This window comes from Periplaneta americana, chromosome 6 (genome assembly GCF_040183065.1).
Source record: "Periplaneta americana isolate PAMFEO1 chromosome 6, P.americana_PAMFEO1_priV1, whole genome shotgun sequence".
NCBI classification, from domain to species: domain Eukaryota; kingdom Metazoa; phylum Arthropoda; class Insecta; order Blattodea; family Blattidae; genus Periplaneta; species Periplaneta americana.
The window spans coordinates 147,489,815-147,517,512 of NC_091122.1; the positions used below are offsets into that span (position 1 = coordinate 147,489,815).

General features: G+C 35.3%; 1 protein-coding gene across 3 annotated transcripts in view; it reads left to right on the forward strand.

Annotated features, from left to right (window-relative positions):
* The window catches only part of APC7 (anaphase-promoting complex subunit 7), a 38,432-nt gene extending 15,011 nt beyond the window's left edge, over window positions 1–23,421 (forward strand). The window contains exons 6-10 of one of the 3 annotated variants that reach the window (XR_011332719.1): window positions 1,541–1,987; window positions 4,791–4,919; window positions 5,463–5,608; window positions 9,480–9,642; window positions 18,493–18,632. Coding sequence is in view for 2 of the 3 variants with exons in the window: in XM_069829263.1 (XP_069685364.1) it covers window positions 1,541–1,987; window positions 4,791–4,919; window positions 5,463–5,608; window positions 18,493–18,640; window positions 22,330–22,398 (939 nt within the window). In the remaining variant the exon portion in view is untranslated. Of the gene's footprint in view, window positions 1–1,540; window positions 1,988–4,790; window positions 4,920–5,462; window positions 5,609–9,479; window positions 9,643–13,038; window positions 13,113–18,492; window positions 18,641–22,329 lie in introns of those variants that run through there. The other 2 variants (XM_069829263.1, XM_069829264.1) reach the window with 2 other exon arrangements.
* The last annotated feature ends 4,277 nt before the right edge of the window (window positions 23,422–27,698 follow it).

Sequence of the window (27,698 nt, forward strand, 5' to 3'; positions counted from 1 at the left end):
ACTTCCAAATTTCTCGGGTTTCTTAGATCATGAACATAGCATCAGCAACTCCTCTACAAAAAATTTCTGTTCTTCAAAACTCAGCCTTAAGATTATGCCTAGGAGTGCCAAAAACCACATCAACTGTTGCCCTAGAAATTGAATGTAATATTCAACCAATCAGACACTATATATTACAAAAGGATCTAAAAATACATTTAAAATTGCAAGCCTCATCCAGATCTCAGATGTTCTTCAACCTGTCAGATGATATCCTGTGTAATTTCTATAAAATAAAAAAAGAAGAAATACCAATCTATATCACAGACACACTCATTGCTAAAATTCTAGTTGTGAACGAAATTCTTCCATGGAAATGGGTGATTCCAGAACATAGCATACAAATTCCAGGAAATCATTCCAAAAATGATCCTCCATACATTCTTAAGTTAGATGCCATGGAACTACTCTGCAGCACATATAAGGATCACCTTCAAATTTATACAGATGGATCTCTAAATCCTAATAATGGGACATCAGGAGCAGGGTATTATATTCCAAAATATCAAGAAAGTTATTTCATACCATGTTTATCCTCCTCCAGTCTTGACACTGAATTGCTAGCTATTGATGCTGCTCTTCAGTGTGTTACTCAAATTTCTGAAAAATCTATTTGCATACTTACCGACTCCAAGGGGGCTATATTTAATATAATTAAATATGTACCAAACCTATATGCACATAGAATTATTCCACTTCAGAAACAACTAAGTAAACTAAAAGAACTCCAAAAGGAAATAACATTTCAATGGATACCTAGTCATTGTGGTATACCTGGAAATGAGAAAGTCGATAATATTGCAAAACAGGGATCATATTGCAATCAAGACCTCTTCATGTGATATCTCTATCCAGTGCTTTTGCTTCAGTAAAGTCTCATTTTACAAACCTATGGATCGACAATTGGCTCTCTTCTGACAAAGGAAAAATTTTACAGTCTGTACAAAAGAAACCAGATGACCTGAAAATGTACAAAAACTTGCCCAGACATGTTCAAACATTTTTAACAAGAGCCAGAACAGGTCACATTGTCACTCAATTGTACCTACACCGATTTCACATTTCTGATAATCCTACTTGTCTGTGGTGTAATAATCATGATGAAGATCTGGAACACATTCTTCTATACTGTCCATCCATAAAGCACAAAAGAAGTAAATTAAACTCATCAATACCGGTTGCAGAAGACACAGCCCTGCAGTATATATTGACTACACCCCAACTCTGGCTACTAGCAACAGGCGTCTATAATGAACACCGATCAAAATACCCCTCATTTCTCGTGAAAAACAACAACTGAATAGACTATAGTGGACTTTATGTTGTCAGCAAACAGCTGGATACATTAAGAAGATTGATTTGATTAGATCATGAACATCCAAACCCTATTTATTTCAATAGATTTCGTAACTAAGATAACCTTAAAGCCTTAAGTCGAGTAGTTTAAAAAAAAAGTTTTGATTATTTTAACATATTATTAATTCCCTTTTTTTTTTAACAGGCACATGCTTTGGATCCACATATGCAACGAGGACTGGATATTCTTGCTGCCCTCCTAGCAAAGGAACGAAAACACAAAGAACTCGAGAAACTTATATCACCTAGCATAACAGTTGCAGAGTATGGGCCAGAAACATGGATTGCTATGGCTTACTTTCTTTATGCAACAAAGAAAAACTCAAAAGCCGCGTACTTTGCTCAAAAGGCTTGTTTTCTCAGTCCACGAAATGTTGAGGCACTGATTCTGAAAGGTGCAATACTGTTGGATCTGAAGAAATTCCAGGATGCAGTTGTACATTTTCGAGAAGCAATGCAAGTGTCACCACACCGATATGAACCACACCGTGGTCTTGTTGACTGCTACATTGCGATGCACAGACTCCGAGAAGCCCTCACCATTGCTAGTAATGCCTGTAAACAGCTGGGACAGAATCCAAGGGCTCTTACTGTAAGTTACTATTGCATGAGTATTTTAAATGGTATGATTTATTTCAGATAAGAAAAAAAATTAAACGCAGAATAAATATGGGAAATGCCTGTTATTATTCGGTTGAGAAGCTTTTGTCATCTAGTCTGCTGTCAAAAAATCTGAAAGTTAGACTTTATAAAACAGGTATATTACCGGTTGTTCTGTATGGCTGTGAAACTTGGACTCTCACTTTGAGAGAGGAACAGAGATTGAGGGTTTTTGAGAATAAGGTTCTTAGGAAAATATTTGGGGCTAAAAGGGATGAAGTTACAGGAGAATGAAGAAAGTTACACAACGCAGAGCTGCACGCATTATATCCTTCACCTGACATAATTAGGAACATTAAATCCAGACGTTTGAGATGGGCAGGGCATGTAGCACGTATGGACAAATCCAGAAATGCATATAGAGTGTTAGTTGGGAGGCCACAGGGGAAAAGACTTTTGGGGAGGCCGAGACGTAGATGGGAAGATAATATTAAAATGGATTTGAGGGAGGTGGGATATGATGATAGAGACTGGATTAATCTTGCTCAGGATAGGGACCAATGGCGGGCTTATGTGAGGGTGGCAATGAATCTCCGGGTTCCTTAAAAGCTAGTAAGTAAGTAAGGAAAAAAAAAATTCTTCCTAGGCCACTGCATATTATGGTGTACCTTAAAAGTCAGAACAAATATCTGTTAATGCTGAGTTTTTAAAACTCGTTCACGAACATTTTTGCAGCATGCAAGTTTTGTGTGCATACTTGCATGCTTTCATGTTCAAGCATGTGTGTGTCATTTAGAAGAAAATAGCAGATAATATGAACAGAAAAAACAGTTATTTTTGTTATAGAATTACTGAGTTATACAAGGTGTTAACTGATATGTTGGAAACCTTTGGTGTATGGATAGAGTTTAGACCTAAAAACATGCAAAAAAAAAAAAAGCTCATGTAAATATATAGTAGAACCCCTTTTTCACGAATCTCTGAAAGTTTATTTTCTTAAATAGCGATTTTCCTTAAAAGGGGGTTTACATAAAATGGAAAGGAAAGGCTAAAATAGCTAGTACTAACATGTATGTTCTATATCAAACATTATAATTATTTAATTAGGCCTACAATTCTTATTTACAATACATTTCATTATAATATTTTTTAACTCTTCAAATGGTAAGGAATGCATGTTTTTGCATTTGGTTGAAACTCGAATTTGAACATTTTTTTCTTTCTTCTTCATTATTTCTCCTAATGAAATAGTTGGTAAACCATGCTTTTTGCTGTTTGTGATAGTGTTATTTGAGGATTAGCCTCTACATCCCTTATTATTTTCACTTTCCATCGGATAGTTAATTTCTTCCATTTAGTAGCTATTATAATGATGTATAAACTAACAAAAAAACCACCAGCATGGCTCAGACGGTTAAGGCACTTGCCTGCTGGTCTGAAGTTGCGTTTGGGCGTGGCTTCGATCCCCGCTTGGACTGATTACCTGGTTGGGTTTTTTCCGAGGTTTTCCCCAACCGTAATGTGAATGCAAGGTAATCTATGGCGAATCCTCGGCCTCATCTTGCCAATTCCTTGTGAGTCATAAATCTTGGATGAGAGTTGCCACATTTCATACAGCGTTATTTTCGTTTTGAGTGTTGTTTACCTGATTTCTTGCTGCGTAACGGAAGAAATTTACACAAGAAGCCTAGTACATTTTCTGATTTGTAGAGAGTTATACAGGGTGATTCACAAGGAAAGGTAAAAAATTTAGGATACGATATCTTAGGCCATTTTGAGTGAAAAAGTTCATATGAACATAGGTCCGTTTTTGAACGATGGTGGAACTAGATGCATTTTTTTGGTAAAACATCTTGCCCCAATGTGAATCAGATGTTACCATATGCTTCTGACGTGAAACGTGAAACAAGGTCACCCATCACAATGAATGACATAACATTGGAATCTGCATTGCGAGCGATGTAGATGAGAAAAGTTCATTCACCTCACAAACTGAGTGGTGGGGCATTACAAATGTCCAATCGCCTGCCCTTGTCTGATGTAATGACACAGAACCCGCACATAACACAAATACACTATCACTTATCAGTTCATAGCAGTTCAGTCAGCTACCTACAGTACAGTAGTTATACAGGTACAGTTATCGGAAGTGTTAAGTTTTGTTTTTCAAGATGCCTTATAAATTTTCGACTACAGAATATGCCAATATTGTGTATTTTTATGGTTTGTGTGATGGAAGTTCCTTGTGTGCTGTCACTGAATATGACCGACACTTTCCGAACAGAAGGGTATCATATTGAAGAGTATTTACTGTCAATGGGGTTGGATGAAAGACTTGGTATACCAAAGGAAGGTGAAAACGAGAGACGCGCTAATCGACCATATTTTGGATGCTGCATGCTGCATAAAGAACAGCCATGTGCAATTCTCCCGAGCGATGAGCGCGATTCACTCCCGAGCGCAACACTGTGTTGAAGTAGAAGGAGGTACCTTTGAAAATATGCGAAAACATTGACCCCTATGTCTAGAATATTAGGTATGTATGCATATGTGAATATAAACTTTAAATTTGTCCGTTATCTATCTCTAAATGCGAGTTAGTACAATGGAATCTCAGAAGTTTTCGTGAAATCAAAGAGCCATATCTCCGTAACCGTTTGAAAACGGACCCATATTCATATGAACTTTTTCACTCAGAATGACTTCAGAATTCACATCCCAAATTTTTTACCTTTCCTCGTGAATCACTCTGTATAACACGAACTGTAAGTAACAAAATGTACTCTTTGTTGCAGTTATATGCTTCTGTTCTTATGAAGGATCCAGTTACTGTTTGCAAGGCAAAAAGCATTTTGGAGAAAGCTCTTGCCCAGGATGAAATGTATCTGCCGGCAGTGTATCTTTTGGCTGAGATATATGAACAGGTAATGGTTAAATTTATGGGATTTATATAAAACACCTTTGTGAAATAATTGGCACTTCATTAATCATTTGGGAATTTTTTACAAATATAGAAACCATAAGAATCCTGTGTTTTAGTGCAGTAATATTCATACATTTTCTTCAATTATGTACAGAGCAACTGACCACATTTGGGCAAAGCATACTGAATAATAAAATCAGGAATTGGGAGATTCTGGTCCACGAATTTTTTTTCCATTGTTTCTGAAATAGTTTTATTTCGAGATTTATGTATTCACTTTTGTAGTAATATCCATAGATTGTATATAATATCTGATTTCGTGGAGTTTGCAATGTCGGACTTTTACTGACCCATGAAGAGAAAAAAATATTCCACTGGATATTATAAATGTTAGAAAATGATGTGGAAGTGCAGTCTTAAAAATTACTGAGCTTTTCTCCTATACTTAAGCAATTGAGGAGTGCTAATTATGTCAGTGCTGAGTGGAATATTACTGCAATCATTGATTAAATTATTTACTTTCAAATGTGTTGATAATTTTCAGGAAATGGCACTTGAGTCTGCAATAACTTTATTGGAAAAACAAGTAGAACTCCAACCAACGTGCAAACTACATCAAATGCTTGGAGATTTGTTAGCCCGTGTTCATGAAGAAGAAAAAGCTCTAGATCATTATAGTATAGCACTCAAGTGGGTATAGTTTCGTATTTTGAAATAGTTTTAAGTAATAAATATTCATGGTATAGGCTACATTCCACAACAGACTTTTCTTTGCTGTTAATAAAATTGTCTGCAGTTCAGACTTGATTAGCCTTTTTTTTTTTTTAAGAGCTCTGTTTATCTTAGTATTTTAGTGCTTGTTCATTATAAAAGGAAAAAGGACTAGAGATGGAACGATGCTAGACTATCTCAATACTCGTTACCTGAACCAAAATTGAGGGTACACCCGTTATAAAACTAATAGAAACGCCAATATTGAAATGAAATGTAACATTGTCACTAAATGATTTTCTGGTTACCAGTAAATAATGGACAGAACCAAAGGCAATTTAGTTTATTAATGCCATTTGTGTCTTTAACTTGGTTTTATTAGGAAGGAAAATAAATCTGGAGAATTCTATATTTTAGATTTATGCAGTGCTTTTTTCTGGCAGAACGTTGTTCCGGCACCTTTTTGTTATAGTGTGTTGTATTGCATGGTATTCGTACATCGCTTCACAGCTCACATGTCAAAAAAAATCTTAATAGTACTACAAAGTCGTAATTACTGTATACTGGACGGACCCTTGAAAAGAAAGAATCTATACTAATAATAAATCTGTAGCCGAAATTTTTCTGGTAATTTTCGATTTTCCAAAAATAATTGGTCCTAACATATATAATTAACCACCTTGAAACCGAAAATCGTTTTTTTGAAATTTTTGTTTGTTTGTCTGTCTGGATGTTTGTTACCTTTTCACTTGATAATGGCTGAACCGATTTATATGAAAATTGGAATATAAATTAAGTTCGTTGTAACTTAGAATTTAGGCTATATGGCATTCAAAATATTTTATTTAAAAGGGGGGTTATAAGGGGGCTTGAATTAAATAAATCGAAATATCTCCCTTATTATTAATTTTCATGAAAAATATTACATGACAAAAGTTTCTTTAAAAATAATTTCCGATAAGTTTTATTCCATGCAAAATTTTGATAGGACTGATATTTGATGAGATAAACGAGTTCAAAATTACAATAACAATGCCATCTAAGGCGGTGTAATGAAATAAAAAACAAATGATTTCGTCTATAAGGGGCCTTGGACAACAACAATCGAAAGCTATGAGACATAGCCTACAGAGAATGTTTCTGTGTTTATATGAAGTAATATCAGAAGCTAAATTAACCGATTTGTATAATTTATTAATTCACCATTGGAAAGTGTAATTTCTGTAGATGGACATAATGCTATAATGTTATTACAGTAACTTCTGAGTGAATCGAGGACAGGTAAGATTAAAATAGCTTCTTATGCACAGAAAACTTGATAGGCATTCGTTTCCTGTATTTCCTAAAATAATTTTTATGACCGAATGAGTGGTCTCTAGATCAAAATTTAAATTTTTTTAATACAATTTAAATTAAGTAACATAATAAACGATTTATCCTTATATCAAACACGAATGTTCCCTGGATCAAATGTCCTATTTTAATTATGTAATTACTTTATAATTATTTCTAACGGGTGCAGCGGAGCGCATGGGTACGGCTAGTTGTAGAATATAGTGTTAAATCTAAAGACTATTTGCTCTCTAATTTACAGTAATGTATGTTACCGTCATCCTTTACAATATCAGTACGCAGTTTACCAAGTAAGGTGGCTCATGTGGGGAGTCCATAGTGTTCCAGACACCGATTCTGTTGAGCTTTCAAGAGGTCAATCTAGATAGGTTGAAAAATAATATCCATCCAAAAACTCTGTGGAATGGTTAATTTTCGAAATGATTAACTTTTTAATTTTCTTCTACACCTTATAAAAGTGGTTTTCAATTATTTTTGTTCAAGGACCACATATAAATTTTAGAGTAGAGACACGGAAGAAATTTTAGAGTTTAGACGCAAACTAGAGGACAGAAATAAGAATTTATACTCCAATGCTTGAGAAAAAATTGTTCCTATTTTAGGTTAATTACAGTACTTAAAGTGTTGTTCGTATTGCCTAATACGAATATTATTAACAGTAACTTTGTATTATATTTTGTAATAACTTTGTTAGCATACATTTCACATCTATTTCATATTTGACTGAAAACCATCTTAATGGAAGAAGTGAGCATGGTATTACACTCTAACCAGAGAAATGTTCACAGGAGATTTTACCTAAGTTGGATTTTCAGAGCACCTTGAAAGTGACTATGTGACAGTCAATTTCTGTAGCAGTTTTGGTTATTACTTATGTCAGAGAAACTTGTTTCACACATGTAGGGTAGATGAGGGTAATTGTAAACAGGGGGTAATTGTAAACAAATGCTGTGAGAAATACAAAACTGTTAGTATAAAAATTTGAATACGGGGAAATATTTAAATGAACATGTTGGCTAACCTACAAAGCAGTTTGGCGCCAAATAGGAGTAACTGCTTAGTTGTGAACGAATGTTTTGTAAATCTACAAAAAAAGTTGAGGAAGAATTTTGCTTCACCTTCATTTTTGACATTGTAAGTAAATGTACAGTGCTATTTTTTAAAGAATATGTTATTTTTATGAGTAACATATAGTAAACATTTATTGCAATATTTTTTAGATCTCCCATAACCTCAGTTCATTAAATTATGACGTGTTTACATTTGCCCCATTCTTTTAATTATTTTGAGGTAATTATAAACATGTTTTACTATGGTTTCATTTCGTACTTTTCAGTAATCAAAGAGACCCCCACCCAACTACACTGTAGAGGATTTATAGAGGGTTGTTACAGATGTGAAAAATAGTAACTACAGTTATCGTGAAGCTCAGAAGAGGTACTGAGTTCCTATATCGTCATATATCATAGGTTAAAGGGACGAAATGTACCAGTGACCAAAACTGGAGTTGGAAGGAGTACAATTCTTTCTTCTGAAACAGAACAAAAAATGTTAAGTGTCAGCCCGTGCGAAAATTGGTGTTTACAATTACCCCCCTCTCAAAGAGGTAAATGTAAACAGGTGGGGTAAATGTAAACTAGCAATTAAAAGATGAAAAAAAGTCAACCTCATTATTTTAAACCCATTTTCAGGGAAAAGAAAGATCTAAAAATAACACAATGTTTCTTTGTATGCTTACTGTTACTGAGGGTTGTGTAATGTTGAAATATTTTTGAAATCAGTGAAAAGTGTTAACAATTATCCTGGTCTACCCTATGCTGACACAAATATTGGCAAAACTTAACAATGCAAGTTTCTAGGAATTTGAAAAATTATCCACATATTTTGTCCAAAAACAACTTAATATCATTAAACGACTTCTAAGTTCCTTTGAGCAATGAATGTCATCTACAGTCAAACCCCACTTTTACATTCCCGCACTTAACGTTTTCCCATTATTTACAACATTTTTTTCTCATTCCTGTCAGTTTTTCTGTTATATTTTTTTCCTTACACTGTTGTAATCTAAAACTTACAGCAATTTACATTGTTTCCGCGAAATGAAGGAAAAAAGATAACGTTCATGAGAAAAAAATTGCGACTACCAATGTAAATTTTTGCTATAAATACAGTCAATTTATGCAGATTCAAGTATAAAAAATTCTATTTCTCTTATGAAGGATAATGTGATCACAGGTGAGGAACAAACTGTGGAGAACATTCTCGATACCCATCTGGTATTAGTGGTGAGTCCACTGCAGTTGACTAACACTTAGTTTGACTGACCGTGAAATGAATGGGTCTGGGTTCAAATCCTGATTGGGACAAGTTATCTGGTTGTGGTTTTTTCCGAGGTTTCCCCTCAACCACTTGAAACAGAATTGCTGAGTAAATTTCGACATTGGACCTCGAGTTCATTTTGCCATCATTAACTTCTCTTCATATATCATCTTAATAGTTTCAGGTCGACCAGGACATTGTGCCAGACGTGGTTCTGGGATTCGCCTACAGGTGTCATCTGTCAGAGGGAGTTGCACAAATCCTAGAGGGAGCCATAGGGACTTCTACAGTGGACTACAACAGACCGGGGAATGTATCTCCCTCAGATAGATGGCACCTTGGTGAGTCGCGAATTCTACATTCTTCGGGTCAAAGGATGCAGCAATGCAAGCACGTGAATTGCGAACAGATGCCATCGATCTGAAGAGGTGGCATATTAACAGGGAGACGGAAGGGCATTTGCGGATTTCGTCAGAACTGGATGCCATAGCTGAATCGATAAAATGGCACCAAGCAGTGAATCACGTGCTTGAAGAGCAATCCTAAGGACTTAAAAAAATCATCCCAATATGAGGATGTTGTACAATAAGCCTAAGGCTGCAGTGCTTGCCTAAGAGGCCTAAGAGTCCTCTTCTGGAACTAAAAAAAAGTGGTGGTGATGTTAGTAATGGTGATGGTAGTGATAACGATGACAATGTTGATGTTACTGTCAGGGGCGTATTTTGCGGGCTACCGGGGCTACCGGCGGTAGCCCAAGGAAATTACAAAAGAAAAAGTTTATAATATAACATAATGTAATAATTTTGTGTAATAATAGGGTCAGCGGTAGCCCAAACCCTTTAACCAGTATAAGCCACTGGTTACTGTGCAAGAGCAGATGTAATTGTAGGAGGTATATTTCTGCTATAGAAGGAAATGATTCAATTTATTATAAACTGTATTAGGGAAGCAGATAGAAAACCCGAGAGATAAGAAATGTAAACAGTAACAAATATCAGACGTCTGTTGTAAAATGAACTAGTGTCATATTTCATTTTGGAATGTGTGTAGGTCTTATATTTTCAGATTTTAAAGTGACTGAAATAACGTGTATGAATTAGGACTCGGAAGTTGATAACCTAAAAATTACAAAAAAGATGACCTATAAAATGACCTTAAATATCTGAAAATATGACATTGAAATTTTAAAAAGTGGCCATGATTTTAATAGTAAAATACAAACAAAATAATAGTAGGCCTATACTTTGATCTGTGAAAAATACATTGTCACCAAACTCAGTCACTAACTGTCGCAAAAAACTTTGTTTTGCTTTGTCCCCCCCCCCCCCCGACACTTTTAAGTATTCACGTATGTGATACAATATGTTGACTGTGGGCACTGCAGCTGCAATATTTGTTCTTTTGCGTTGAATGGGATGAGGCACGTAACACATGTGAACAGGAGTAAAATCTGACACAACCATAAGGAAAATTCTTTTAAGATGCAATCGAATTGCATAAGCAATCTGCAATATGCTCTCGAATATAAACTACGACATCATCATAAAAAAATGTTGTTCATAAGCAGAAAAGGGCAAAAATGCAACAAAAAGTAGAACATTTCCTAAAAATGACCAATAAAAAAACCGAAAAATGCAAAGAAATGTAAAATAAAAGTAAACTATATTAGTTCGTGTTGAAGAGAAATGAATTTCTATTGTATCCTGCATTGTCTATGATTTCTCAGACAAAAAATTATATTTCTTCAACTTCCGAGCCCTAATGATATAATTTACCTTTTCTAAATTAAATATTTCATAATTGTAACATTTAATAATATAGTTCTGTGTGTTATAAAAATTCCGAGCATCGATTATAAATCAATTGAAGAGTACACGAGGAAGAAAGATGAATATTACAATGCTGTTAAGGGTGATGTCAGTATCTAATTCAATAGATTACTGCAAACTTTAGTATTGTTCTTATCAAATCTGGTAAAAAGAAGAACTATCACCACAGATAGTCATACTTTCCTTAATCTTTCATAGGGACAACAATAAATTTTGCAGTAATATACTGAATACATTATCTGACCCTTAACAGCAATGTGACATTCATCCTTTCTCCCCTGTATTCTTCAATTATATCCTTAAATGTTCTTATTATGCATAAACCATTTCCCAAAACTTACACTTTCCCTCAATTTTCACCAATTTTTCAGAGTCAAGGAACTCGAGTATTTCAAAAGTTAGTGCTCCTTGGTTTATCTCAGTAACATTAATTGTGCTAGATTCATTTTCCGGGCTGAGAGGCCGTGGTCTGTTGGTTGATTTTCTACCAGACGTTTCGTCTGCAACTGCGGCAGACATCTTCAGTGGAGTGGTATTCGAGATCGCAAAACTCTTCTCGGCGTACCTGAGGCAACTGATCCTGTGGCTGGTTATGCGGGTGTATTTATAGTGCATCTAGTAGGCCGAGGCCTGTTGTCGCTGCAGTCCACGCCGCTTCGTTCGCTGCTCCTGTTCTGGGTTCCGTCCTGTTGTAGTGGCTTCTTATCAACAGGGCCAGGTGGGTAGCCGAGCCACAACACATCAACGGGAGCTGAGCCATGTATCGACAGCATTCATGGCCAATGGCTACTCAAGGCCGGAGATAAAGAGAGCCATGCGACCTAAAATAAGACTGTCTATGCGGTCACAAGAACAAGCAACTAAGAAGGGCATGGTCTTCCTACCGTATTTAAAGAATGTGACAAGCTGTATCAGCAGAGTACTGAAACTACATGAAGTGGAAATGACCTTCCTGCCGACTAAGCAAATCCGGAGCATGCTGAGGTCATCTAAGGACAAATGAGATAAGCTGCTGTCCGCCAGAGTTTACAGGATTCCATGTTCATGTGGGAAGGGCTACTTCGGTACTACACAGCGGAGCGTCAGGACGAGATTGACAGAACACAACAGGAATTGCCACCTAGGACAGATTGACAAATCGGCGGTGGCAGCACATGCCTACCAAGAGGGCGATCACAACATAGGATTTAAGGACATGGACATCTCGAGCACGACGACACACTTCTTCCCCCGTCTACATAGAGAAGCGATTGAAATCTATAAACATGACAACAACTTTAATCGCAAGGAAGAAGGTGTAAATTTAAACAAATGTTGGTACCCGGTCCTAAACAGAACAGATAAGAAGCCACTACAACAGAAGGATGGAACCCAGAACAGGAGCAGCGAACGAAGCGGTGCGGACTGCAGCGACAATAGGTCTCGGCCTGCTAGATGCACAATAAATATGCCTGCACAACCAGCCACAGGATCAGTTGCCTCAGGTACGCCAAGAAGAGTTTTGCGACCTCGAATACTACTCCACTGAAGATGTCTGCTGCAGTTGCAGAGGAAACTTCTGGTAGAAAACCAACCAACAGATCACAGCCTCTCAGCCCGGAAAATGAATCTAGATCTATAGACTCCGGACGTGAAAGCATACACAAGATTAATTGTACTGCTACTAAAATATTGGTATTATTTATATGTGAGGGTATTAGAATGATTGCCAAGTCAGTTGTAATCATAAAATGCATTTAGAAAAATATCTGAAGATTTGTACCAACTTCATATTTTTCGAAACAGTCTTATTTCTCATAACCACATCTTCTGATTGGGCTTCTTTTTCTGTTCATTAATATTTGCTCTGCGGACCATAACTAAACCTTTGACGGGCCACATACCTATTGGAAAACGCTGCCTTATAAGTTGTTACATAAGGAGCCACAGCTCGAAGGAGTTCTGTAATCTAGTGGATAAGATGCTGGACTAGTAACTGTGAGGTTAGTGGATTGATTCTACCTGTAGCCAGTACGTTTTTAGTTACTTTTTGTTCCCGTTATTTTTTTTCAGTTAGTAATCACTCTTCCATTGTAACCGATCAGCACAAATTTGGTATTACACTCTGTCCAGAGAGAGAATAAAGTGATGTAAACCATAGAACAGCAGTAGATCTGTTCACATGGCAACAAACAAAAGAATCAATTCAGAGATCTCAAGACTACGTGCTATGTTTACATCACTTTAATCTTTCATTAGACAGACTTCAGGTAATATTGTTTTATATACAACTAGTGGCTTGTGCAGCAAATGCTGCAAACTAAGTTCATTAGACGTTCAAATAAACATTTTTCAGATTTATTTTCAATGAAGAATACCAGACATTCTGAAAATTATTTGCTTCCATAATAATACACCGACGGATCCTTGATCTCCAGAGAACAAAGTGCCAGTGCAGGTGTTACGTGCTGTCTCTTCTCACTTTATAGATCTCTTGGATATGGAACAACAAGTTTTGATGGAGAAATCGTTGCAATAAGTGAAAGTCTCAGGAATCTTCTATTTCACATCAATAAATTTAAGAATGCAGTTATATTGTTAGACTCCAAAGCAGCTATTCTATCAATAGTCTCTAAACACACACCTTCATCTCAAACAGCAGAAATAACTAAAATGCTCTCTCAATTAATATCACTCAATAAAAGTGTTGTATTCCAATGGATACCATCCCATTGTGGAATCCTGGGAAACGAGAATGCAGATGCTTTAGCAAAGAAGGGCAGCACTGCTACTTACAGACCTGTTACTAAATCTATGTATTACTCTGTGAAAATATTTATTAAATCTACATACTTAGACTTCAACAAACAAAATTTGATAACACAATCTCAAGGGAAAAAATGGAACTCTCTGCATCATAATCCACAGTTAATTCCTGATTTACCACGAAGATCATCTGTAGCTGCAATTAGATTGGCAACAGGCCATGATTGTTTGGCCAAACACCTGCATAGAATTGGAATATATCAGTCCCCTAACTGTCCATTGTGCAACTCAAACCAAGAAATGGATTCGGAACACCTCAAAATCAGTGCTTCAGTGGCTGACCATGATAATATCTTTGAAAAATATTGGAGTGCAAGAGGTCAAATGACTTTATTGTCAAATGCCTGACATTAGAAAACAACAACAACAATAGTGAAAGATACTCTCTCTCGAGCCAATACTGAAGAGAACCACGGATATAAATATCTACACCACACCGCCATTAAATATATGAAAAAGACCCAACCCCACTTGATTAATAACTATAAAAATATTTGATTTTTAATAATATTATTATCTTACATAAGTTTTATAGCTTTCAGTAACATATACTATATATACTATATAGCCGCCACTCAGTAAAATATAGAAATCAAAATCTAATTTAAGTTATTCTCTACATCTACTTATATAACCCCAAAATGTTTCACTTTCATATCATCAATATAGCATTAATATGTATAATTAATGAAAAATAGTCGCATCACGGCATTAACTACAATAATATTTCATTTCTAATGGTAATAATGTCATCAAACCACCTCAAGTTTTGTAGTTTTTAATATCCAATATACAGCTGTACCCAGAAAATTACACACCACAGAATCGAACCTGTAAATTATTTTTAGTAAGTTAAGTTTTTAATAACCAATTTAATTTGAGCTCTAAATATGTCAGCATTCTTGGAGATCATGGCCTTCGTGTAATATTGTTTACTGTAGTGTGTGTTTTGTTTTATTCTGAAATGCAATTAGCTAATTCTCAAAACTGACGGCAGATGGATTTTGGAAAATAGGAAAATTATGTTGAAAAATTGACATTTCACTGAAAACTACAATTTTTCTGAAAAACTTTGGGTTCCAAGCTTCAAAATGAGGGGTCATTTATTAAAATCCATTCAGCCGTTTTCTCGTAATTTCCATTACCATTTCAAATTATATATATATAGATGTGCAGCTGAACGTAGCTGTCACGTGTTGCTGATGAGAACAATTATCGGCACCAAAAGAAAAAATGAGTTAGGAATTACACATATAATCCTGTTTGTATAGTCTGTGATGTAATCACAGCCAAATAGAATTACAATCATTACAGCTCAACTTTTGTACTGGCCTTTGATGGGCCAGTCCGAATTCGTCACTTGTTAGATTGTGATACGTTATCAGCAGGGAAAGGAAGTTCATGCCCTAAAAACATGAAGAATATGTATGCATTTATGCCGTAAAAGTAGATAAATATACTACAAAATACACATTATCAGTCTGAGATTATTTTAACAGAATAATAAGGTATAGGTAACGTACGTTTAGTCTATGGATTTTGAAGTGCTTGCCTCATTGCTGAATGCTCCATTTATGCTGTTACATTGCACAACTAAGCAGTGACGTATGTTTTCTGTTATTTTTCGCCTGTTGTCTCTCAGCATAGATTTGTAGCGTGAAAAACTTCGTTCTATGTCACAAGAAATAAGAGGGGGCTTCCACAAAAGCTATGAGCTGTTGTATAGAAAATTTTGTTGGTTTTTGGGGTGTTTTTCCTTCGAGAATATCTTGAATTTCTTTAAGTTGATAATAGCCAGGGTTTTTGGAAAGAATATTTGCTGTTTTCTCTTTCACTTTATCTCCTACATTTCCTGGAACTGATGTTAAACTGGATATTGTTCTATCGAAATCTGCTAAAGACTGCAGTAAAGGAATACCAATTGCTAACTTGAGTCTCCCTATGAGGGCGTCATCATTACATTCAAAATTCATAAACAGAAATTAGTCTTGTTTGTGAGGTTTCACACTTTTAAAAATGAGGGAAAGACAAATAAACATACATAATATGCAGTTTCCTTGCATAAATGTTAAAATGATGCTTTTATAAATAAAGGCAAAATATGCACTTTTATGCACAATAAAAATAATATCATTGTATTCAGAAATTTGTAATTCATGTAGATAATCTTTCAGCATATTCACAGAACGATAGAGAACAAATATGCAAATGCATGAACTTCCCATCCCTAGTTATCTGTGCCAAAAAAATTTCGCATCGACATGTATGTTTCTTTTATAAACATTTTTAGAGCCCATAGATATGATTAAATAATTTCGAATTGTTTGTCAAACTTGTGCTTCAACAAAACTCTGAGAGAAAAAAATTTCTTGTTTGTACTGGACTCATGGGAAGGTCTGATAGACTTCGCATATTTCAATTCTGTTTTCACAGGTAATGAGGGCAACGCAATGCTACTATTGAAATTATTTTTCCTTATTGCACCTGATACTTCCAACCACGTGACATATATTCCTTTAGGCAAGTTAAGATTAATAAAATATAAAAGTCTGTGGAAGTTCTACAAAAGTAATTGTCACCTTTGTACGAGGGAAGATGCAATAAAAATCTGTTCTCTCTTTCATCATTTTGTATGTTGCGTGTTTTAATGATATAGCCAAGTATGCATGGTTCACATCAAAGCTTATTCCAGAAAGAACTGTTTTCAAAATGTGAACGAAATTTGTTTTCAGACTGACATTCAGCAATAAAAATGCGACTGTAAACCATTGCATTTATAAAGTGCCTGTTTGTAAACAAAATTTGTTTGTTTGTTTTTTTTTTTTTTTATGTTTTTATGATGTGTATCATTCAGCAAAATGTATGGTGTGATATTTGTAAGGTTATAAAAAAGGAGAGTTAACTCTAATATCTCAACAATTCAGTAGTGGAACATCTCTTGAACAAAATTGGAATTTTTTCTTCACCACTTTGTGCAGTCTTCAGTAAGAAATAGATCAAAATCACCTTCAGCAAAGTTCAGCCCTGTTTTCTAAACGTATTGTGTGTGAGAAATATTGGACAGCAAGAGAATTAATGACTTTATTTCCAAGAATTCAGCAATAATTAACAAAAACAACAAAATGGAAAAATGAATTCTTGTCCTACCTCGAAAATCCGCTGTGGTCATGTTCAGACTGGTTACTGGTCACGATTGCCTCAGTAAACACCTTTATTGGCTTATTGAGTTCTCCTAGATGCTTGCTATGCATAAAGGAAGAGGATATGGACCTGGAACACCTGGCAGATTGCGAATCTCTTGAGTTTTCTATGGATCTTATGTCCAAATATTGGGAAGCAAGAAGAATGATAACTTCAATGTTAAATCCTGAACATTACACATAGGCTTGCACGCACACGCGCGTGCACACTTGTAAAATAAGCCTGACAAATTATAAATTTAAAATGTAGATAAAGTATAGGAACAGTAAAAACTTTATTGCTAAAACGCAAAATAGAAATGTCTTTCTATAATCATTTAAGGGTCAGCCACAGTATTTGTGTGTTACGTATGGGATATTTTGCAATACATTGTCTTGAACTGTAAATTATATTCCAGTTCAAGAAAATGTATTGCAAAATGTCCCATACGTAACACACAAATACTGTGGCTTTACCTTTACCTTATTTTAATCTTTATACCATCTTACTTTTATTTCAAACACATATTAAGAAATGTTTTTTGCACAACTGGCACTTTTCTGTTCTTTTATTTTAAGAGTTCTTATAGAATAAAGTTGCGTTTATTCATGCTGTTGAAGTTTGTATGTACTCACAGGATATCATATTTCCATAATATTATGATGATAAAATGAGTATAAGAATAAAAAGAGTTGTCAGAAACATATGAACTATAAAAGAATACAGTGAAAGAAAAGAACAAGAAATAAATAAAAAGAATAGGAGAGAAGTGTGGTCAATCAACTAACCTCACAATTACTAGTCCAGCATCCAGCACCTTACCCACTAGGCTACAGAACTCCTTTTAGGTGTAGCTCCTCATGTAAGGACTAGAAGAAAATTCAGAAGTTCAAATCTCGACTCCTTTCAAACAAGGTTCTCAGGTAGATATTGTTTTTCCATCTATCTAGATCGGTCGTACGAATGTTCAAAACTCACTGTCTAGAACACTGTGAACTCCCCATTGTCAATGGTAAGGCACTAGACTCGCATTCAGAAGATCTCGGGTTCAAATCCCATGGTCAGCCAATCTGATCAGGATTTTTAGTTGTTTCCTGGATCATAAAATAACTAGGAAACTAGTCATTTAAAAGGAAAATGACGGATTGATTCCTGCTCCACTACAACCTTTGCAAACTGTTCAGATATGGTCAATAGATGACAACAAATACCTGCAGAAAAATGGAAATCTAAGTACCATTCCCAAAAGAGCCGTAATATATCAGTTAACAGAACTATAAATAACCTAAAATAAAGAGGAGATTGTGTTAGTAATAATAAAACATAATTGCATGTAATATAATTATGTGTTTTTTCCTTCTTGTTTTTATCATACAGTTTAGACCCAAATAACCGACGAGCATTAGAAGGAATGCATAGAATAGATAATTCATCCAGCAAATTGGACACATCATATTACATGACAGTGGGGGAAGAAGAAGGTGGAGACACGACGTACGAGAGAATAGCAGATTCAGAAAATGAGGTATTGTATAACAAATACTGGATGTTCAGTTCACAGTCTACTATATACAGTCGCGAAGCTCAATATGTAGTAAAAATGCAAACATGAGTAGTTGCCCACCACTAGGATCGCGACTATCGCCTCATCATCGGAGATCTCTCTCCTAGTAGACGACAAAATATGTTACACTTTCGTTGTGTTCTTTTGGAAAAATTAACACCTTTCTTCCATTATTGAAATATTAAATGCATAAAGTTAATTTATTATTTTAATGAAGTATATTAAATTTCACCATAAACTCGAAGATACCTGCAAGAAATAGGTTAATATTATTTTTGTTTGTGCAAAACGAACTGAAATTTACTATAATCGCTTCACTCATTCAAGATTATAGCAATAATTAACTATGAAACCAATAAATATTAATTTGCATTTCCCTTTACAACAATAATAATGGAAATATGAATTAATGGAGTAACTTACGTGTACTGGTACTTGTAGTATAGGCTTACGTAGTTAACAAAGTGGGATGAGGTTAAGAAATAATAATCACACCAGAATTGGAAATAAAACGTGATCAATAAATTTTATTGTAACAGACTTTTTCTACGTCTCTAGTAAAGTAACAAATAAAAATAACAACAAAATTAACAGCTATAATTAAAAACATATTCTTTAAAAAAAAAAAAGTAGGCCTAAGCAATAATAATCCCACCAGAATTGAAAATAAAACGTGATCAATAAATTTCATTAAAATAAACTTTATTTTTCTACGTCTCTAGTAAAATATTATTCCAATTATTATATTTTAGCCATTAACATTTTCATTACAACCAATAACGAACATTTCACAAGCATCAATGTGAAATACACAATGAGCTAGCACTCGATGGAAATACGACACAGTCCAAAGTCGACCGTGGACAGTCTATTGTTTCTAGTTGCTAACCACTTGGTGCGCTTTATCACGAGATTTGCAAAAAATCACCCCAAGCTTCGCGACTGCATATAGTAGACTGTGGTTCAGTTCAAAGTGTGTCATGGCTCACTGTATGCCGTCATGTGGCTAGCCGATGAGCCTAGAGAATTCAATCTTCCTACACTTCTGCAAAGGCATATTACCTATGTGCCAGAGAAGTTGTCTAGCAAGTATGGCGTTCATTCTGAAGAGTACTTACCGATACGTACGGTAATGCCAGTAGTGGCAGGAATGTGAACTGTTTGGAAACATGTACTGAGGTGAGTTTTTCCTTACTGTCGGGATATGGCAATAGACTTAAGATGATTACTTACGTATTTGTTGACATTAACTTGGACAGTCAACATGGACAGGGAACATTTGATTCGTGTTGTGGAATGTTGCCGTACGCAACTGATGATAACAAATACCCTGCGTACGACTTGCCCGCGCAAAACAGTTCGAAAGAGGTTATGGTAGCACACAGACTTTACAGACCGCCATCTGTTGCTACAATGTTCAAGTTATACCGTACGCGTTCTCAAGTTCAGATTGAACGCCTTGAATAGTAGGCAACTTCTCTGACATAAAAGCTGAAACTCGCTTCAAATCGCTGACTCACAACAGTGACGTCATGACACACTTTGAAATGAACACCCAGTAGAATTCTGTAATTTCATTTGATGTTCTGATGTAACATGTTTTGTGTTTTTGACTTACAAATATCTACTGATAGTATACATACAATACTGTTTAAATTATTAGGTTATAAAAATTAAGAGTTGAATAGAATATATTTAATGAAGGAAGGAAGAGATAGACAGTAAGATAGATGGCATTAGGAAAGGGAGTACAGTAGGGCATTCGAAAAGTAATGGCAACATAGTTAATGTTTCTCGCTAAATTTATTTAGGTTGCTTTTGGCATTACATAATTCAAATATAGACCCCTGCCATATGTTGACAAACCCTTGGAAGATGACAGACTCTATCTGCAGCATCATTTCTGGATCTCTCTTTCCATCTACTCCTTGGTCTTTCCGGAGGTGTTTTTCTTTTGGAAACATTTGAATATACCTTCTTTACACCTCTTACTGTGATCCATGCACTCGTGTTCAGAGCATGTTGAGTATAAATGTTTTTATTTTTGAAAATGTGTTCGTGGAAGTGTCTTTAAATTGTCTAGAGGAAATATTAAATTTCGCAGGTTTGAATTGGGACTTAAAAAATCATAGAAAAGGAAAAACGAGAAGGATTGGTGTAAAATCAGAAAAGTGCTTTTGAGAGATTTTTAGTAATGTCTCTCTCTGAAATTTGAAATGAATCAGTGGCGGTTCCTCAGGGGAGGGAAGGGAGAAATGTCCTCCTCACATTTTCTTCTTTTGAAAGTAAATACCAAATAAAATATGTGCCTTGAAATTCGAGGAAGATTCGATAATTTTTAAGTTCACAGCTATAAGAAAAACTCGGTTGATCGAGTTTTAAACGACGCGCGCTCATGTGCTGTAGAAAACTGTGAGAAAGATGCGAGATTGTCTGTGTAGAGGAAAGACACTCCATTCCTCCTCTACTGCAGTTAACACACATAGACAACAGCACACTAGCGGCCAGAGAAAGAACCAGAGTTTTAAAGCGAGTAAATGAATGGAGAGGGAGGAGATCCTCCTCTGAATCAGCTCATGGGCGGGAAATAGAAACCGACTGGTCATGCAGCAAGCTCGCTACTGCTGCCACCTAACGATGTTGCATTCAACCGGACTATAACACATCTAGGAGGAGGCACAACAAAAATAGTTTTAACGCAACGCTATGAAAGACACCATGTAAACTTTTTTTTAAAATTATAAATCAAAAATATCATTCATTGCACTTTATATAGGCTACTATTCATGGTTTGAAACTTTCGTGGATATTTGAAAGTTAAAGTCAGGTTTATGTAAAACAAAGAGGAAGTAGTTCTACGTAGTTGGCCCCTGAAATTCACTTCTATTCATTGTTTACTAGACAGAGCAACAGCCAAATTGTCAGTTTTGTACAAATATATTTGAAACTGAAAGTAGGTACTCCAAACTACATCATTTTTAACATAAAAAATTAATCGGCCACCTGTAGCTTTGAACAATAATGATAGTATGACTTTACAGGAACTGACATTCTTCAAAAGCATGTGATACTGAACTAGTAAAATGTACATGTGGCAACACAGACCACGTGGGTGGGTGCAGTGTTCTCGCTTTCCTCAGATTATTTCCCATTCCCATTTCCATTTCCGTATAACGGTTCCGGTTATGAGTTAGTAGCTAGTCTCTTCCAACACGTGTGATGCTGTAGTGTGCTCGAAAAATGCTACGAGGTTGTGAATTTCCTTGTAATTGTTAATTTGTACAATTATTCAACAATGAATGGAAGTGAAAACATAATATATTTTGGACAATTTAGGAAACTCAGTTTACAAGAACAGATTATTGCTATACAGAAGGGAAAATCAACCCCATCACTACATGGTCTTACATATATGCATGTAGGCTAATTTATAGCATGTTTCATTCAAGAAGGTGTCATTTAGTGCTGTTAACTTCTTTCCTCCTCTTAAGAAATATGCAGGAGCCGCCACTGAAATGAATGGGCCCTCACGGTAATGCTTCAGAAGTGCCACAGCAGCCCTATATTGTATGACTGCTCTACTAGCATTAGAGATGGCGCAGCTAGTAACCTTCTCCAGTAATCACACTGGATGTCTGTCTGTTCAACAGGGAGAAGCTGACGAGAGTGAGACAGAAGCAGTGTGGTCTGACATGGATCTTGAACTAAACAGCCAATGAAGAAATTGCAATTCGGAAAGAAGTTTAATTTATTTACCAAGGCCTGAGTCCACATCTCGACTGAACTGAGACAGTGATTGTGGTGATACACTGTATTATGTGATAAGTTATTTCATGGCTAAGTGTGTAATCTGGACATATGCTCTAGTTTATAACACTAAAATTGTAAATGATTTTGTTTACCAATACTTCGAAGATTGTTCAGGGAAGAAGATTTTTCTCCTATTAAGAATAAGCTACTTAAATAATGTCTTTACATAGATATATAGTTTACATGTAATTGTCGAAATGCCTCTATTCTTCAGTCTAAATATTTCTAGATTTCTAAAATTGCTTTCGCATGTACATGATTATTTGTGAGAGCATGTTGAGTGTAAATGTTTTTGTTTTCTGTTAAGTGAAATCTATTTGGTTAGATTACAACTTATTTTGGAGTCAAATGGAAAATAAGTGACATCAATTGCTGGTAATTGGAACAGTTATTGTATTTTTTATTCCACTCCCCTTCTCCTTTTTAAGAAATGTTTCTTCTGTCCTCATCCATAAAATAAATATTAACTAAAATCTTTTTGACGAAAGTTAATCTACTGTATATGTCCATAAGAATATCGAAACATGGAAAATGTGTGAGATCAGTTGCTATTAGATGGAATACTTATTGTATTATTTATTATTTTTTCTATCCTGCAAACACCCTTTTTCCCCCTCTCACACATAATACAAAAATAAATAATTCACACATCACTTTGACGAAAGTTTATCTACTGCATATGGTTGTAATAAGTAATATAGAAACTGACTTTGAAGGTATGGATTTGTGCTGCATGGATGGATTGAATTTAAAACATCACTGTAATACAGGGTCAACATAGTTTCAGTTTTAATCAAAATGATACGAATGTCTAAAATAATTGTTATATGAATATGTATTCCCTTCAGTCTGAATCATTAAGTCATGTAATGTTCTGTATTAAACGCATGTATAAGATAAGACTAAGAATATATTTCAATTATATCTTGATATTTCAGTATTTTTTATTTATATTTATCCAACACCTCCTAATAAAATATTCCATTGCTATATTGATATGCAATATGTGAAGTTATACTTTATATATTCGTGTTTTTCTTGCTCGGAATAAGTGGATATTTCCATTTTTGTTTTCTAATTGCTTGTTGCTGTTGTAACAAATGATTTTTGTAAAATGTTACTCACTCATTGTTTCTGGCAACAGTGACATGATTTTATAGGATTACTTTATATATTAAATTATTATATTTATTTATTACAACGATTTATTAAACGTGGTTTTTTGGTAGGTTATTTTATGACACTTTATCGACATCTTAGGTTATTTAGCATCTGAATAAAATGAAGGTGATAATGCTGGTGAAATAAGTCTGGGGTTCAGCACCGAAAGTTTCCCAGGATTTGCTCGTATTTGGTAGAGGGAAAACCCCGGAAAAACCTCAACCAGGTAACTTGCCCTAACCTGGAATCGAACCCGGGCCACCTGTTTCGCAGCCAGACACGCTGACCGTTACTCCACAGGTGTGGACTCTCATGATGAAGATCTGGAACACATTCTTCTGTACTGTTCATCCATAAGCCACAAAAGAAGTAAATTAAACTCATCAATACCGGTTGCAGAAGACACAGCCCTGCAGTATATATTGACTACACCCCAACTCTGGCTACTAGCAACAGGCATCTATAATGAACACCGATCAAAATATCCCTCATTTCTCATGAAAAACAACAACATAATAGACTACAGTGGACTATAGTGGACTTTATGTTGTCAGCAAACAGCTGGATACATTAAGAAGATTGATTTTTTTTTTTTTGAGTCAATATATACATGTCCATATTTTAGTAAATTGATACTCTTTAGACGTTATTAAGATTTAATGGGGAAAAGGCGGTACAGCTTCATGCTTTAATGACCTCGGTACTAGAATGATTTCCATCATCATCATCATCATCATCAAAAGATGTTTGCACTATTTCGGGTCATCTAGATACAAAGCCTCTTCCATTGGTTTCTTCTTTCAACACTTAATTTCATTCTCTATCTCTTCCCCCCACATCCCTTTTCACCTGGTCACTTCATCTTGTACAGGGTGTACAGGGGAGTTTGTGATTATGTATTCAGTCTCTTTTTTTTTTTATTGTTATTTTAAAGTTAATACTGATTGTGTATATGTATTCAATCTCTCTTTTTTACTTAATTATGCTTATTATTATTATTTTTAAGTTAATATTTGTATACTGGTATGTATTTTTTTGTATGTGATTTGATCCTGGTTGAGTGGAAGAGAAGGCCTGATGGACTTAACTCTGCCAGGGAAAATAAAACTATTATTACTACTACTACTGGGTGTTCAGTTCAAAGTGTGTCATGGCTCGCTGTATGCCGTCATGTGGCTAGTCGATGAGCCTACAGAATTCAATCTTCCTACACTTCCGCAGAGGTGTATTACATATGTGCCAGAGAAGTTGCCTAGCAAGTACGGCGTTCATTCAGAAGAATACTTACCGACACGTAGGGTAACGCCGGTAGTGGCAGGAATGTGAACTGTTTCGAAACATGTACTGAGGTGAGTTTTTTCTTACTGTCGGGATATGGGGAGAGGGTTAAGACGATTATTTACGTATTTGTTGACATTAATTTCGACGGTCAACATGGACACGGAGCATTTGATTTGTGTTGTGGAATGTTGCCGTACGCAACCAATGATAACAAATACCCTGCGTACGACTTGGCCTCGCAAAACAGTTCGAAAGAGGTTATGGTAGCACACAGACTGTACAGACCGCTATCTGTTGCTACGACGTTCAAGTTATACCGTACACGTTCTCAAGTTCAGATTGAACGCCTTGATTAATAGGCAACTTCTCTGACACAAAAGCTGAAACTCGCTTCAAATCGCTGACTCATCAACAGTGACGTCGTGACACACTTTGAAATGAACACCCAGTCTTATTACCGGTATTACCTAATGTTCTCTTCCTTCTGATTTTCAATTCCAAAGGTTTCTTGGGAATCATGATAGATACATCATTTCAATATGGCCATACTATTTCACCTTTTTACCTCCAGAAAAAACAGTGCATTAACAGAAAACTGACGTTCAGTATAAGGACCGAAAATCCGCTGTCTGCTTATAACATAGTTGCTAGCGATTATTATTATTATTATTATTATTATTTTTAGAGTTGTTATTTAACGACGCTATATCAACTATGAGGTTATTTAGCGTCGATGAGATTGGTGATAGCGAGATGGTATTTGGCGAGATGAGGCCGAGGATTCGCCATAGATTACCTGGCATTCACCTTACGGTTGTGAAAAACCTCGGAAAAAACCCAACCAAGTAATCAGCCCAACCCGCGCCTGAGCGCAACTTCAGACTGGCAGGCAAGCGCCTTAACCGACTGAGCCCCGCTGCTGGCATTATTATTATTATTATTATTATTATTATTATTATTATTATTATTTAACAAATCTTGAACTCTTGTTGCAAAGAATTTCGAGGCTCACAACTCAGTTTTCTGAATAGATAATTTTATTTGCCAGAAGAAGGTGTCATAATGATGAACGGAGAAAAATAAATCACAAAAGATGAGAGACTGCAAGCGGTCCCGATAAAAGAATCGTACAAAATGTTCAAAGCTAAAATATTTCGTTTGAAGATTAATTGCGGAGGGCGATTGGTGAGTTATTTGGAAGTTTACAAAAATGTTTACTAGTTACCATGGTTACGGCACGTTGTTGCTTCCGTAAACACGCATTGTGTTCTTGTCGGCGCTCAGGGCTCATTCCATTTGAATTGTGGATGGAAAGATTTTTGTCTTTGTACGTCATGACTTCTACCACAACATAACATCTTCCCCAGGTCTGGTAACAAAGCTACCTAAAGACGTTATATAGTGGAACTACCAGCCAGACCACGTGGTAGATAGCCAATAATATTGTAGAGGCCAAACGTTTGCACTTGCTTAGTACTTTCAACCATAGATGTCAGAGCAGTCTACTTTTGCTTGAAGTCACTGTGTTTTTGTTTTTTTCTTCGTGAAAACCGATTGTCGCATTAGTTGAGTATTTTTTAATTATCGCTTAGGGATTAGCAAGATTGATTCGTGGTCGTAGGCTGTGCTTAGATATGAGTTCGAATCCCGTTTGGGGTGGTTGGGCTTTTACCGAGGTTTTTCCCTACTTTAAGGCGATTGTTAGGTTGACTTTGCCCAGATTTTATGTGATATGAAAATAAGAAATATGTAGCTAAAAATGGCAAAATATGTAGCTAAAAATGGAAAATATGTAGATAAATAATGTAATAAATAAAAAATATCTAACTTGAAATCGAAGTTTTATTAGATGTATTTTTGCACACTGATAAAAAATTGCATGTGCACATGTGATTCAACCTCATGTAATTATTGTTTGGAGGCACAATTAATAATTAAATAGTTTTCCATACTTTCTGCAGTTATTGATCGTCTCGTTAACGGCAACGGCATCTTTCGTAATTGAAATAATTGAACATACGATCATTTTGGTCCAGAGAGTAGGATATTTGGCGCAAAGATAACACCTTGTTTCTTAATTGTTATATGCACATAATTAAAATAGGATAATTTGGTTAAGCGAACATCCGTTTTTGATGCAATGATAATTCGTTAAACATTTTTCTGAATCAGTCTTTAATAAATCTCTCCAAACTAATGTCAATATATCATGGCTTGTGTACGAAGATAATTTTTTATGTTGGACTCACAGTGCATCATTCTTCACGTAAATAAAAACAAATGAAAATGAACATGGTACATAAATATTATTTTAAGAAGCACAGGAAACAAATACAGGTAAATGATGAACGCAGGAACGTCATTTCGTGATACTTTGTAAAGTGACTCAGCTCCAGTGAGCTCAACGATAAAAATACTGATTTTTACTCCATATGTATTGTATTTTTGGTCCAGGGAAAATACTTGTTTTTTTTTACGACAAAATTCGTAAAAATACGGTTATGTTCTGTAGACAAAAATAAATTTTATTGAAATGTATAAAATTAGTATTTTATGTGAACCAAATAAAGTTTAAGCAGGCCTATATGTTACCGTGACTCACTGAAATATGTAATATTCACTAATAAGTAATATTTCGACAGTATATCAAGTTTTCTATGCTTAAGGATCTGTTTTAATCCTACTTTATCACTCATTTGTACTCAGTCCTCGATACAGTCAGAGGTTACCGTAATAGCATATAGCATACGAGTATATCCATCTAGAG